The 16,407-nt window shown below is 43.0% G+C and overlaps 1 protein-coding gene across 2 annotated transcripts in view; it reads left to right on the top strand.

The window, feature by feature from the left end:
- The window catches only part of LOC146789708 (tetratricopeptide repeat protein 21B-like), a 576,531-nt gene that overhangs the window by 195,080 nt on the left and 365,044 nt on the right, over positions 1–16,407 (top strand). For both annotated transcript variants that reach the window (XM_085632041.1, XM_085632042.1), the window contains exons 8-9: positions 13,340–13,438; positions 15,078–15,270. In XM_085632041.1, the coding sequence (XP_085488167.1) occupies positions 13,340–13,438; positions 15,078–15,270 (292 nt within the window). The remainder of the gene's footprint in view (positions 1–13,339; positions 13,439–15,077; positions 15,271–16,407) is intronic.

The raw sequence follows: 16,407 nt of genomic DNA, 5'->3' as shown, positions 1-16,407 counted from the left end.
CCACCTCTCCTCTTGCCCTCCGTTCCCTCTCCCTCTCAGGGCAGACCTCCTCTCTCAGATGGAGGGGCAGGTTCTACACCCCCACCTCCAGAGCTTAAACCCTCATGCCTGGAGATTGAACGGGGCAACCTGAATTCTTTTTCTCTCCCGCCAGATGTGGTAGATGTAATTTTGTCTGCCAGACGTCATTCCACCAAATCTATCTATTCCTGTAGGTGGTCTAAATTTGTTATTTGGTGCGGAGAGAAATCTATTGACCCTTTGAAGGCTTGTTTATCCAACAACCTTCAGTTTGCTCTTTCTCTTGCTCAGCAAGGTTTTGCTGTAGAAACTGTGAAGGGATATCTTTCGGACTTGTCGGCTTTCCTTTGCTTGCCGGATCAGCCGTCATTGTTCAAATCACCTATTGTTTTACGATTTCTGAAGGGCCTTACAAACAAGTTTCCACCTACTCCTTTTATTGTACTTCAATGGGATTTAAATCTGGTCATAACTTACTTGATAGGTTCTCCCTTCGAGCCCTTACACAAGTGTCCCTTGAGACTGTTATCTTTCAAAACAGTTTTTCTCATTGCGATCACCTCGGCAAGGAGGGTAAGTGAGCTTCAAGCTCCGAGTTGAAAACCCCCGTTCTTGACCATTCATGCTGAAAGAATGGTACTCAGGACCAGGGCTGCTTTTCTGCCTAAGGTGGTAACTCCTTTCCATCTGGGGCAGTCCATTACCCTCCTTACCTTCTATCCTCCCCCTCACCCTTCCAAGGAGGAGGCGAGGCTTCACCGCTTGGACCCTAAGAGGGCGGTGAGCTTCTACCTTGATGGGACTAAAGACTTTCGAGTGGACGACCAGCTCTTCGTGGGCTTTGTTGGCTGCAGGAACGGCAGAGCGATGCACAAGCGCACCCTTTCCAGATGGATTGTCTTGTGCATCAAGATATGTTACTCTTTGGCCGGAGGGTTTAAGGGCTCATTCTGCTAGGGCTAAGTCTTCTAAGTCTCCCTTGTCTAGAGGTGTTCCTGTGGAGGACATTTGTAGGGTGGCAACTTGGGCCTCCCTCCACACTTTCGCGAAGCATTACTGCTTGGATTCCGAGGTGAGGAGGGACGGACACTTTGCATGTTCCGTCCTTCAGGACTTTCTGGTATAGAAGGGTGGACACCCTCCTCCGGGAGTGGGACTGCTGTGGGAATCTTTTCACAAGGTGAAGAATCCACTGGCAGATGTAGCCATCGGAAGAAAAAGTTACTTACCTTCGGTAACGCTTTTTCTGGTGGATACAGTATCTGCCTGTGGATTCCTCACTGACCCACCCGCCTCCCCGTTGTCCACCCTTGTATACCTACAATTCTAATGATGGTGTTTCAAAATGTATTTGTTACTGTTGAAGGCAGTGTGTTATTTCTTTTGCCTTCCTATTTATTCTCCACACTGTGTGTGTTGCTTTGTATATTATGTACTGTGTATACTGTGTATATATTGCTGTCAGTCCGTCCGTGTGCCTCGAAGGCACGGAAAAAAGGGCGGAACCAACGTCATCATGCCAACGAGTTCTTCTTATGGATCCGGTGACGTCAGCGGAGTCGCGAGCGGAGCCGTCTCTCTGTGACGTCGTCTTCGACCTCATCGGCGTGGACTGCTACAAAAGTTTCTGAATGTTGCTGGCGCAGGGGATATTCACAAGGTGAGGAATCCACAGGAAGATACTGTATCCACCAGAACAAGCGTTACCGAAGGTAAGTTACTTGTTCTCTTCTAAGGGGTTGTGTGGAAGAGGAGATAGAGGTGACTCTGCAGACTTCAGTAAATAAGTCTGGTGAGTTATTATCCCTGATGGGAGGGCTGAGGCCAAAGGTACTAGAGGGAGAGTTATTGACCGCGAATGAAAAGTTGCAAGAAGTGCACTGATATGAAAGAAAATCCCTTTCCCCGACTCATGTAGTGTTGCAGCACTTACCCTTATTTTATGCCAGTAACTGAGCCCTAGAGTATGGCTGGCGGGAAAAAAGTTGCAGGGGTCCTGGTGCAAGACGCATGGCGCATTCCGGGCACTGACTGGCGCAGACGAGCTTGCCTTTGGCGTGCCCACTGCACGCGTCTGCTGTGTGGTCGCATCTGCATGCTGGTTTTATCCCCCTTGTGCTTTAATAACTAGCACGCCGACCTTGCTAAGGGCCGGCCCGGTCTTAGATACTGGCACCGCAGGTCGTGGGGGATTAAACGTCAAGGCAGTCAGTGAGACTGAAGAATTTACAGTAATTTAAGGTAAAGTGTAAAGGTGCAGTGTGAGGATTTAAAAAGTTATAAGAAATGCTCTTCGCAATAGGGCAATAACCCAGTTAACAGCAGTAGACCTGTATTAAAAGTTGCTTTTTTTAGGGAGTCCTTCCTTTTGCCTCAGTAGTTCCTGTGCCAGCCCCATCTTCTCCAAACACTTTACTTGTCTCTTCTATCATCCGCACACCATCCATGACGCCAAGCTCCTGATCATTTCGGTCCTGGGATGGCAACCAGTGTACAATTGTATTAGATAGAGGCTGTCCAGAGGTGCCAGGGCAGTGTAAATTGTCTGCCATTGCTCTTGGACTATGTTAGTCCTATGTGGGGGCTGTGGAAAGTGTTTAAAAACTGCAACTTTGACAATACATTATACTGTTTTTCTCTTTTACTAGGGCACTACTAGGATACTTAAATGACTTCACCATGGTTGATGTGGCCACTAAGGGAAGGTTTGAGTTCAGACTAATACATTGCAAGATGTTGCTATTTTGCGAAATTTGCCATACCTGTAACCCTCCCCACTGACTGTTGTCCAGTGACCCCCAATGTCTGAAGGGCCCTACAAGGAAAGGTAGAAAATACTAATACCCCATTGACAGTGTTGACCGGGGGAGGGAAGAACGCTGCAATGGTAAGTGCACAGAAATAAATGCACGCTACTTCCTGAAACTCTCAGGTGTTTTGTTGCAGGAATTCAAGCTCCTGGTATTTGCATTGATCACCTGCTTGCCGTGGCATAGACCCTTGCAGCTCCTGATAACTCCATAGGTGCTTCACTATACTGCGGTAATGTTGCAGAATTGTTTTTCACTAGGTTCGAATATACCTTTCTGCATTCTCCACCTTTTGGTGCTGGAGCTGTGTTGTATTCCTGTAGCTTCTGGTGTTGAATTACAGGCCACATGGTGCTGAGTAGACTGGAGATGCAGGTTGAGAGGATGCCAGCTCAAGCTTACCAGCCACTTTCACCAGGTTGGAGCCCTTCACTCCTCCTGAATTGGTGCTGGAAAACCTTTGCAGAGTCCACAGGAACTCAGCCTTCTTTGACCAGCCCCCTCACAGAAACATATGATTATATTGAAAAGTGTTTTTAGGGGCTGCTAAGACTTGTTGTATTCTTTCATGTTATTAAAACAAAAATCTTTAAGCAGGACACCCCCACTGATGAGCTTGCAATATCCTTCTTAAAATTGTGGGTCCTGAGTTGTTATGAGTTGATCAGTTACTGCACATGTATGACTCAACAATCCAACAACTTGCACTCGTCAAACAGACACTCTCAGTTCACGAATGAGAACCATGAATAAAAATGTATACACGTCCCTCACCCAACTTTGCAGTCACCAGGCTGAGCGGCGAGGAATCCCTCTGATTTTAATATTAAGCCACCAATAAGTGATAACCAGATCACTTGCATCAAGAGACGAAGCTGTTGCTAAACGTGGCTGTGCAGTGAGATGTGGGCCTCTGCTGCACTATCTGGCGGAGCACCTCCTCCTATCTGGGCCCAAGTAATTTCTGGGAGACAGTATTCTTACCACCCCAAATCCAAACGTAAAGCAGAAAAAATAAATTAGTGCCCCTAGCTGCAACCAGTTAAGTTAAAGCAACACCCCCACAAAAGTCAGCACTGATTTGGTTCACTAGAGAAGTTTTTTTTACCAGATGCAAATATCTTTAAAAGATTGATTTTCCATTACACTATTCTCAGTTTATTTTATTTAACTGCACCAGTCTGAAAAAAATTACTCGTATTGACTGTGTCCCAGCCTGCACTTGCCTGGTGCTACTTTTATCACACTGTTAAACTTAGATTTATCATTATACAACATCAAGCCTCCCTGATGGTGGTTTTGGGGTTTGGTTGTGTCTTAATTGCACCCACCAGGCAAAGGTACTATACCATGCACTCCTTCTTTTCATGTCTGTTTTGGATTTCAGTTTTATAAGCTCCATCCTTTCTTCCTCTACCATGTAGCTCGTCTTCTCTATCCCTTTATCAGCCTCTTCATTTCTCAAAGTCACTGCCAGCTCCTTCCCTCTCATAGCCCAGAAAAGGTCCAACATATAAGTCCATGCCTACAGCTCTGGACAGTAAAACAAAATTGTGCCTTCTTGCACAGTGTGTCCACTAAGCATTCTATAGGCAGCGAGGTTTCCTCTCTCATGTAGGTTTTAATTTACTTGCATCTGCCCTATCCGTTCATCACTCATTGAGAGATGTTGGTAGTATCAGGACATGGACACCTTGGTTGGATTCTGCAACGGATCAACTTGATGCCGGACCTCCTCAGTAAGGTAGGTAATTTTACAATATTGTAAATTGTATTTAAGTAGCGCTTACTAAACCGGACGAGGCATTGAAGCACTTTGCGGCAAGTAGCACGCAATTTCGGAACCCAACTTTAGATGTAAGTAGGCATTTGATCAGTAATTTATGCTTTCTTTTCCCCTGTAGAATTAGCTGCGGTGAGTTTAAGTTAGTTCCCTTACGATATGATGCATTTAGTCTAGTGTTTTTATTAGGGATAGATTAATGTGCTTAAGGGTGTTTTGAAAGGCAAAGTAACCCATTTGAGTTATTAGCTGAATTGGGAAGACCTTCTTTCAAAAAATACAATTAATATGAACTCCCTTTTTATGATCTGAACCGTAAACCCTAGGATTGGGGATACAGAAAATGCCACAGATTGTGCAGGATGAGGAAGGATATCTTTTATCTCCTTCTGGGGCCAGAGCCCCAAGTGTATCCATCTTTAAAGAAGGTAGGGCATGAGCCATCTCCTAGCTATATTCTTCCCCAAAGTGTGCATTGAAATAGATGTTTGAGCTTTAACTTTTCGGGACCAATGATCTGAGCCACTCTCTTATTGTAAGGCATTTAGTTGAGTGTTTGTTCAACATTTTAAAAATTCACTTGTTGGTCCATTTCTACCCACCAAATTGTAATTGCTACAAGCATTAGCGCTTCAGGAAAGGAACGTGAGAACCAAAGTGGCTATTGTCCCACCATTTAGACAACTCTAACACAATGTATTTGCCTGGCCATACTGCAAAATAAATCCTAAACCGGTGACTATTTGTAAAACTGAGTTTGAGGTCCTCTTACCACACTGCTTGGATTCACCCTTAAAGTCACCAAATAATTGTCCCATTCCTGTAATCCATGCTTTGCACCTTTAGAAAGCCTCCTGAAGCACCTACTGTGATTAAGAGCGACTACTGCTCTTTCCAGTATATAGCTGAGGGGCAGCCAATGAAGTTTCTCTATCAAAGATGTTTATCCTGCATACTATGAATCGTAGTTTCTATAAGGCATACCATTCATTTCCATCTGATCAGTACCTCAACAAAATTACCCTTAAATGCCATTATCTCTTTTGCCAGTGCATAGTGCACCATTATCTCATCAAAGTATAAAAGGGATAAACTAACTAAATATTTAACAGTATTTTTTTAGTTCAGCAAAATAAAATACTTAATTGAATTTACTCAAATATATTGACGTTTATTATAATAAAGTAGGCAATGTTGTCTAGGGTTGCTGATATGGTTAGCACAAGGGTAAGGGCATCATTGTTCAACCGTGTTTTGAAATAATTTGGGAGAACTAGTTCGGTTTTTGGGGTTATAATTAGATTTAGGATTATTTTTCAAAATCCGTTTATTGGGTTGATTGTTTTAATTAACTTTAAATAAATTAAACGTTAGTGATGCAAGCACTAGTTTTAGGATTAGAGTAACATGTTACATGTACATATCCAGGTCATCCTTTCTTTCTGTCACACTTTCCAATGTTTTGTCAGTTGAACAACACCAGTCTTCTCCTTCATCTTGCTTTCCATCTCGCTTTTTAACCAGTTTCATTCCACATTACTACTTTTCTCGTCTGCCCCCTTTCTTCTTTTCATCATGCTTCCCCTTCCTTCTCTCTGCTTCTAACTGATCTACATTCCTTCATTTCATCAAGCCACTCAGTGGCGTCACTAGGGGGGTGAGGGGAGTGCAGACCGCACCGGGTGACACCCTCACGGGGGGTGACACCAAAGGGCCGGTCCGGTCGGTGTGGTGTGGTGCAACCGTGCAAAATTTAAACCAGTCCAGAAACGCAACGACGCGTCGCAACCTAACCTTCTATTCAGCAGGAGGTGCCTGTGCGCAGCGCGCACTGTCTCCTCCTCCGCCGCGTCTGCGCGCCTCGGCAGTGACGTCACGTCGTCACTAGAGGGGTGCAGTCGGCGATGTTGTTTAATACGGGAATCCGAATCCCGCATGCGCATTAGGCCCCAAGTGCGCGTGACTTGGCATCACGAGGGACGAGGAGGTCTCAGGTCGCCACAGCGCACTATAATTTAATTTTATTCCAAGCAAGGAGGAGCGGAGTCAGGTTTAAGGCTAACGGCCGCGGGCCGCCGACCGAGGTAGTCGTCCCCCCCCCCCCCCCTTCCCCCCCTGTCTGCCACCAACTCAGCAGGTGAGTGGCCTATTGCGTATATTGCCTATTCAGTGCCGGCTTTAGGGCGGTGCGACCGGTGCCGCCGCACCGGATGCCAAGTTAGGGCGCCATTTGTAGACTAATCTAGAGGGTGGTCCGGGTGGGTGGGACAATATATTATTGGAGTACGTGTTACTTTATTAGTGCACATAGAACCAAGTTCATAGTGAATTTCAACACTGAATCTTTGCTGGAATGTTTCGCGCCCCCTAGTACGACAGTAAAACTCTATAGGCCCCACAGACAGAGTTAACATACTGTCAGTATGTGAATATTATGTCCTCCTGAGGAGGACAGTATGTGACTGTATATCCTCAGAGGATGGGCAAAGTGAATATTATATGCTCACAGGATCGACAGTGAGTGAACATGTATCCCCATAGAAGGGACAGTGTGAATATTACATCCTCATAGGATAGACAGTCTGTATATAATACCCTTGCAGGAGGGACAGTAGCGATTTAGAAGCAATGCTCTTTTCTTCCGCACAACCGGTTCCCCCCATTTCACGATTCCAGAACTGCCGTGGCCTTGTGGGTAAAAAAGCCTGGACTTTAGAATCTCTTCTAAAAACAGAATAAGCATGTTCGCCACGTGATACAGAGAGAGCTGAGCTGATCGAAACGCTCACGCCACAATCCAATAAAAACCGCGGATCGATACCACCGCGGCCCAGTGATGTGCTGACTGCACGGCAGCGTCCCCTCAGGATCACCCCCAGTGTAAAACCGCTGTCCAAACATCAGTAGGTGCAGGGAAAAAAAGTTAATGCATCAACATCAACAACACAGAGATTGGAAAAACAGCCAAAATAGATTGGCAAATAATGAAGAGGTCCCAACCATCCCTCCCAACGTGTCCTAAGATGGTCCAGTGCGCCTGGGGCATTGATGATTAGGGTACAGAAAATCTGAGAAATGCCTGCCCAGCGTGCCCATGAGAAACTTAGCCTCGAGAGGGTAATTCAGGGAGGGAGGCGTCACATGGTATGTGGGTGTGAAGTGCGTGCTATTGTTGCAGCTCTTTGTAAAATTGCTAAAAGGTGAGTGCGTTGGGTCTTGGAGCTCCTGAAAGGAGCGCATATGTTCTTCGGACCACAAGTCGCCTAGTTGCGCTATTCCGGTGAGGTCCAATCTCCCAAACTCCTCTAGCGCGGCCTCCTCCTGAAGCCATGTGCCGTGCCATAAGGGGGTTTGGAGTGTTAGTTTGGTGTCCCATTTAGTATATCGGAGCGCAGCCCTCCAGGCGAGGAAAACCACCTGGGTCACTACAGGGATAGTCGCAGGGACTTGGGATCCATATATCATGCTCATAATCCAAGGGAGCCCCAGGGATGCCAGCTCCAACTGGTAGGCAGGATCGGACCAATCTCTGCTTTTTCATGTTCAGTATTATGATTTTATCTTTTATGCTATAAAAAAACGAATAAAGATTCAATGAATGACTATTCATCCTACTCCGCTCTGATCCCTGGGTTATCATGTGGTCATTAAAGGTTTTTGAAATGTAGGATCTGGGTGACAAGCACATCTGGCCCTTCTTTTCCAAAATTATGGGCAAGGTTAACCAGACATAAGGGGTGCTCTTGTGATACCATATTTCATGTCATAGTTTCCTGTATTTACAGGAAGAAATGATGACACGTGACTTTTCTCAGTATTTTGGCAGGTTGATATTGAAACCATAATGTTGTGGAATAACAATACGAGCAGTTCAGTGGTATGATGGATTGAATCAGTGTGGATCTGTTTAGATCCTACTTGGCTTTCGGCTTCACAAAGTCCTCAATTAAGCGATCTGTTTTCCAGCAATCTACACTAATATTCACGAATGATTCTGAGTGATTATTGTCTGATGCGCGTATTGGGTATTTCCTTCACCCTCATCTTCTGCTCTCCGGAGTTTCGAGAGGGAGCATAGACTCAGAAACCTAGGCTGTGATGGACTACAAAAGTGTAAGCAAGACGTGGCTGCCTGAAGTTGTATTGCCTGTGTTTGATGAATTTAGGTTCCTATTTATTATTGTACCAAGGTTATAAATGAGTACATCTAATGTTGCAATTTTTTGTTGTTGTACTGACTTTTTATTTTTATTTAAATAAATGGAGGAAAGGGCTTGCTGAAGGAAGCCATTATGATAATTGCCTGCCAAACACAACTTTACATTCCTCGCTCCCTCTCTTCTTTCACTTTCTCCTCCTTTGATTTTTGTTCACTTCATAGTCTCCTATTGTTTCGCATCAACGTCCATTAATGCTCTTGAAGCAGTGGGAAAAATGGATTGTGACACAATACAGTGCACTGTAAAAGAATAAAATATGCATTTTTACTTCTGATCTTCAATCCTTGCTGTTTTTTCTAACGCCTTTTTTTTTCATCCCTACCCCAGTTGGCCCCTCTTAATCTTCGTATCTTTAATGTCCTTTCTCCTTCATCCTGCTATTCCAGCCTTTGTGTTTATTCTTGTACCAGTGCTCTGCTCTACTTCATTCCCATTCTTTCTGTACTTTCTCTATATCTCCCTCTCCCAGCTCTCCTGTTCTTTACTTACATTTCTCTCCTTTGCCCACACACCACTTTTTCCCCACCTTTACTTCCATTCTTGCCTGTGCCTTTGTTGACACTTTCTTCATTTTTACCGCCATTCCTGCCTCCCGGGTGCCCTTCTGTTCTCTTCATTTTTACTTCTGTTCAAACCCTGCCGCCAGTCTCCAAGTCTCTCTAGGTTTGCATGCATTCTTTTCCTCCCGTTCCTTATTTCCTCATCGTTTCTCTGTCTTCTTTCCCTCTCACACTCCATCTTGGCTTTCACTCGACTTTCTGTGCTTCCAGACAACTTCCTATTTTTCCTTCGATTCTTCCTCCTCTATTCCCTGTCCAGCTCTCGCCATCTTTACATCTATTCTTTTCCTTTCAACTCTCTGATGTCCTGTTCCCCAAGGTTTACGATGGTTCCTGCTTTTTAGATCTTCTGCCACTCTCCTGACTTCTACTTCCCTTACTCAAGCGCTCCATCTTTAGCTCTTCCCTTCTTTACTTTGATTTCTTTAGTATCCCCCATTTGTTTTATGTCTTAAGTTCTTTTTCATTCCTGCGTTCTCCATTTGTTACCCTTTCTCTTCCTTCTTCTTCCTCCCTTTCCTCTCTTGCTTCCTAAAATAAGACCTTGTCCCTAGAAATGAGTGTTGTTGCCCACAAATTAAGTACTGGGCCGTAGTCCAATTTTCCTACAGCCCCTCCTAGCTGCCAGTGTTTTCTTTCTTTTCTTCCCTCTTCTGTTCCACTCTTGGCTGCCATCTGTAATTCACTTCTGCTCCCTCCAGGTCTAAAAGCACTCTGAACACCAGAAATAGGTCAGTATAACCGTAGTGTAATATGAATTCAGGGTCGAGGTAGATACCAGTATAAGAAGGAAACCATATGGAGCAAAAAGAAGTGTTTGGCTATGATTAACGCGGAGACATCTGTTAACATCAACAGATCTGTGGGAGCATCTTATAATTTTTTTTTTATTTTTATGACCCAGTGGTATGTTTTGATTTGCCAAAAATGTTTAGTTTTTTTGGGGGGATAAATTACTCATTGGTTTCCGTTAATGTTCATTGTTTTCCTCATTAGTAGGATGTATTTATGAGGCCGCAGCAATTTAATCCTATTTCATCAGTAAATATTGCTATACTGTCATAATAGTAATTGGAGAATGCATAGTTATTGACTTACTGCCAAAGCCAAGTATTTAATCTGTGTGTGCAGTTTAGTGCGGACCAGAGCCATGAAGAAAGAACAGTAAAAGGAACAACAGAAAGTTACGCCTGCAAAGTTCTGGTGGTTTACACCTACACAAACTATATCGTTCTAAATTTAAACCTTTTTCGGTCAAAGTTTACAAGTTTGGGAAAGGAGAAATAAGCAGGGGACATATATTATTTTTTATATCAGTCAGTTATTTGGGTAAGAACATTTAAGGCAATACGGCCCGAAAACCACTGACCACTTAATGTAAAGAAAGGTGTACACCCAACTGTTCCGTGGCTTAAGTCTTGTACAGGCTATTAGAACATTGGAATGGCAAGCGCTCCATTGAAGACAATGCAGTGCTCCGAGCTTCTTTTGGCTCGTAGAAGCCCTGAGCATTAATATTCCAATGTTTGTTCACAGCTGTTGCTGTGAACAAAGGCCTTACAGAGCCCGGCAAGGCACATCATTATCATGGCCATGGATGCAAGGCAACAATAAAACATGTCCAGAGAACTGGTGATTAATGATCCTGCTGTAGAGCAGTCCTTTGCCTGTTGGTAGTTTTGAAATGCAGATAAACTGTATTTTATTTGGATATCTCAGTGGGTTACTGCCTTTGTCACAGAGATTCTTGTGTTACTTGCAGTTCAAAAGTTACAATCCTAACATAGGACAGTGGCTATGAACTGTCATCAAAGACCTGCAGACAAACATGAATGGTATAGTTAGAACTTCACTTTTTTTGTGTTACTATAAAGTTAGAAATTCCCCAGTCTTTCATTATTTTAATGTTGCTAAAAAGAGTTTGGGCCGATATACATTTTTATTAGTAAAGCCAAGCCCCAACCACTACGGTATGCTTTAAATCCTGAGTTTGTGCTTCCCCAGCCCAAACCCTCTTTAAATTTACTGCCCACCAGTATGGATGCCATGTGATTCCTACATCTTGTAATCCTCATTGGCTCATGTGACATTCCCTGTAGACGGAATTACATACTAGCGATAAAACCGGCCCTGTCATTGCCTTTCTGTTTTTATTTAATTAGCAATCAGGTCACTAGGGCAACTGTGGAACATATTTTAAAGTGCGTGCTAATTATATTTACTGCTATATTTAATGTTTTAAGTTTGAAGGTGATTTTGCTAATGTTTTTTACGGGAATAATGAAAGTAGAGCTGGATGGGGCTGATATGGGGCTGGGGCCCGAAGGTCAGCTGTGAGATAAGGTACACAGGAGCGGGATGGTCGAACAGTGGATAATCGGGCCTGGAAGTACTTGTGTTAAAACCTGGCCTGTTGGAATTTGAGGGTTTGCACTTACATCCAGACATCGCTCTTACTTTCAAATAACTCTCCACATGCTCTGTATACACACAGAATTGATCCGTTGTATACTGGTGACTGTTTGCAAGTAGATATAATCTAATCTAGGGCTTGTAGGCTAGCGGACTCGGAGCGGAGGAGGTCCATGCGGTAAGTCGTGAGGGGGTGACACCATGAGTTACCCGCACCGGGTGACACCAACCCTAGTGACGCCACTGATGCCACTAACCAGGCCATTTCATGTTCTCTGGCCAATTTTCCTTTTTCCATATAGTTTATTCGCAGCACTTTGTCCTTCTCCTTTCAGCTGACCCTTCTCAAATACGTTGTCCTCACCTTGCCCTCTTTAGATGCTTTATCTGTGGGAACCTCTACTATATTTGTCTCTTCACTCCGATCTTTTCAGAGCCCCCACAGAACCTCCCCTCAGTAGCATTGACCCTCATTTAATTCTGGCAAATATTTGCTCTGTTTGCGTTCCGTTCTGAAATTGTTGGCATTTCCCTGTGAAGTCCAAGACTCTAATCTATGTATCTCTGTGTTCCTGCTACCTTTTCTTCCTCATCTTACCATCTCAAAAGCTCATTGTAGCTGGTTTCACCTCCTGTGGGCCCTTACCAGCTTACTAGCACCAGACCATCCTGATCGATCTTATTGTCTACTAATACTCGGTTCTCAAAGTGATACCCTGGTCTTTGTGACATCAAGCCTCTAAGTGATGGGGCTGGTACTCTGGACCTTGCCTGGTGGTTTACAGTATATTAACCAGTTATAGAATGCCCTGTATGGCGCCAAATGGACTAAAGGTTCAGGAAACTGAACTTTGTTCTCTTAGATACTAAACAATCAACCAGGATTCCTGCTGCTGGCTTCTATGTGAGAAAACCTCTGGAAAGATGTCTGGTATGCAATTGATTAAACATCTGACCTCAGTATGCCTGATGTTAGTCACTATGGGTCCAAACCCACTTGAAGGCTGTCTGAGTGTTTGGTGGTAAAAGATGTGTTGCTGCTGTACTTGTTTATGGGTCCTCGCCTGCATTGTAATACTTTGGTCTGATGCGTAGATCACTTGGGTCCTTTGGTACCTTCTTCTGTCCCCCCCTTAACTAACATTTCTAAAGACCCTTGCACCCCAAAAGAAGATCTCAAATCTGGGGCAATTTGTAAAGGAGGATGGATTTCATGTGTCCTTTCTGCAGGAAAGCCACCATGGTCTTTGGCTCCAGGCAGTCTTTTCGGTCATGGTGTGCACACGCTTAACAGAGATAATGGCATGTTTGGATAGGGAGTGACTAAAATATGGACATTAGATTTGTACACGGCCTCATAAGGCACAAAACTCCTGGGCTAGATGCTCGCCTTCAACAGGGTGACATTCTCTATTGCATCTTCATTGTGCAATTAACAATCTGAATTGTATTGGCTGGATGGACCAATCAAGAATTCGTAAGAGGTACCAAGCTCTGCATTTCTCTAATTCATTGCATATTTTACTTTTATAGGCACTGGAGTATATCACAAACCTTATTAATGCTCTAGAAACCATGGAGCCTCGAAATCCAGAACTACAACTTGAAAAAATTAAAGTAGTCAGTAGACTGGTAAGTTTTTTAAATTATGCAGTTGTCTGATTTCATATACATAGTTGTTTCTTGTGTCATTAACCTTTAAAATATAGGTGGATTCAGAGATCAAATCAAATGTATTTATCCATCTTATAACTAATAGGATACAGAAATGGCTGTGATTTTTCCATGTTAAGTGATTAACCCTTTTATTCTTATCAGGGAAAACATTGACAACATTTGACATAATAGGTCTATAATATTAAAATTAATGTGTCTGCTCGGGAACCTGAGCATGGAGGTTTACATTTTTGAAAATATTCGATCGTGGTGTTTTGGACTGGTTGGAAATTAACCCAGGTACTTTGCCGCCTGGGTATCTGGTATCTAAAATATTTTGATTGAGAAAACCTTATGCCTTCAGCTGCCAATGTATGGAATGGGATTCACTTGTTTATTTGTTTAAGAACGGTTTTGTATTAATTTTGTAACACATAACCAATTAGACTGTGGAGATATATTCTCGAGCTCTGTGCTTAAGCTGGAAAGTACAAAATATATTGTCAAGGGTGCTATGTGCAGTCCCTTCTCCAATGACTCGGCAACCCTTATATGAAGATATTATCAAGTTGTTGAGAGCCATGTTGCTGATGCTTCAGAAGACTGTGTGAGCTAAGCACTGAAGGATTTATGTACCAACCTCTATATTTGCGACATACCTACAATAAGGGGTGGATGCGGTGTAAGGGCAAGAGCTGCCGACTTTGGAACTGGGAAGCCAGGTCTGAGTCTTGGCATGGGCTCACCTTCCTGTGATTCTGGGCAAATCATTTAAACACCCTTTTCCAACCCAAAAAAATGAATGTGTCCTTGTGTAATGTAACTGATGCTCATGTGAGAAGCGCTTCAATACTGTTGGGTCGAGGTTGTGCTATATAAAAACCTAAATATATAAAAATAATGGGATTATAACACATACATATTACTTTCAGACTTCAAAATCTTGTATTCACAGCGGCAGCTCATAATCGAGGGGATAGAAATATATTAGCTGGGAAAAATGATAGGCAATTTAGAGTGTTTCCTTATGCCCTACTCGCAGGCCTTCTCACGCCTTATGGGCATATCATTAATTAATCTTGAGTCTCTAGGCCTTGTTATCCTCCACAGTAGACATCTATAGTATTGACACCTATGTTATGTTGTGTGAATGTAATCTATAAAGTGCAAACTGCAACCATAAGGTGAGCAACCTAAAATATGATTTAGCCAGATGACTGTAGGGTTTGTGCAAGACCGCCAATTGGTTTTTATGCTAGTTTTGCGACACCAAATTGTACTTTTCGTGTGGCAAACATATTATTCTCCCTACTTGCAACAGTAGATTCGAAGTTGTTTGTTGTATAGGGGATAACCTCACATTTCAATTTTTCCCTGGTTTGTCAATGATTTGATTGCTGGTAGTTTTAAGATACACATGTAGTTTTGAGCAAGTATATAAACATCAGAGACTATGTGATGGCAGCACGTTACTTAATTTTCGTCCTAATTTATGTGAACATTCACAATGGCGGTGTTCTGTATACATTTCAGCCCTCTGAAATATACCTTTCCAAGGCTGGTGTATACATTACTGTACTTAGTAATTGAACACTGTCCCTTTTGTTACTTCCAGTGTGGAAAAAATCAGCCTATCCTGCATCAGCTCTATGCTTTCACAGAAAGGGCGTTTAAAATGGCTCCAGAGGATGCGGCAATAGCAACGGAGCTAGCGTATCAGAAGACTCTGCAGGGGAAGGTGAAGGAAGCCTCGGTTTGGTATTCGACAGCCATGAAGCTAGATGGGAGCTGTGTAGCTGCACTCACAGGTACAATTTGAGTACAATTTAAGCTGGAAGAGTCAAATACATTGTAATAGATGTCTCACAGTTGTGGATCTCCAGTAATTCAATGATCCTCAATTAATGTTTGGGAGAGCAGAGTTGAAACACCGTGCACCGCCACATCTTTGGTAAAAAGTACCCTTATAAACATTACCCCCCAAAAAACTATTTTTATCTACACAGCATCCGTAATCTAACATGATCCCTTCCAAATTTTCATAACTTAAATTTTAAAATGGGTTATTGTTATCGGGGAAAGCGGCTCTGGTGTCTTTCTTTTCAGTTTTATTCTCCTTGACTGTTATGCATACTCCCCTCTCACTTCTAACTAATTGACCATTTTCATACCTTTTTGACAATACTACTGAATGTCATCACTATGGACAGCATTACAGCTTTCCTTCAGCACCCTGAATAGCAGCATTTTTCCAGTCAAACGTCTTGAGTTTTGTCGGAGACCTTCTTGAGGTTCAGTTAATTTTAACCTTTAGAAGTGTGTAGTACACTTAATATTGAGACCTCTGCCAAAGTTTAAATTTCTTAAATTTTGATTTTTTTCCTTTCTAACACATTTTGTCTTTTGTAGTTTTCTTATTTGGGAACCACTGGCTTCTCTGTTTTACTCTTGATGTATCCATGGTTTCAACATCTATTCAGCATGCAGCTTGCAAGATGAGCTGCATCTTAAAAGTTTTCAGTTCACAGCGTGGGAACTGTAACTCCAATGAAGAGATAGAATAAAAAAGTATTTTTCGTTTTTATCAATTAGCTACAGTTGTGTTTTTGTGGCCCTGGCGACTTTTTCCCTGCCATCTAGCTTACAAGAGAAGGAAGTCCGAGGCAATATATTTTTCTATAAGTTCATATCATGAGGTTTGAGGGTTATAGTGGACTCCTGCGAAAGAGCCGCCAGTTGCCCACTTCTCTCATAGCCAGCGTAGACATTTGTATTGTTAGATACACTTTGACTTGAAATGACAATGGGTGGTTGGCCACATGGTTGGCAGTTTTGCTGTACATAGCTGTCAAAACTCTATGCAAAAAGAATTCTGTTCACATAACACTGAGTCCTCTTGGTATGTATGACTTGCCATTTGAGCCTCTTAATATTTCGCTTTCCCC

Source organism: Triturus cristatus, chromosome 10 (assembly GCF_964204655.1).
Source record: "Triturus cristatus chromosome 10, aTriCri1.1, whole genome shotgun sequence".
NCBI lineage: Eukaryota > Metazoa > Chordata > Amphibia > Caudata > Salamandridae > Triturus > Triturus cristatus.
The sequence above is the reverse complement of the archived record's forward strand: the minus strand, read 5'-3'. Positions and strand labels throughout refer to the sequence as shown.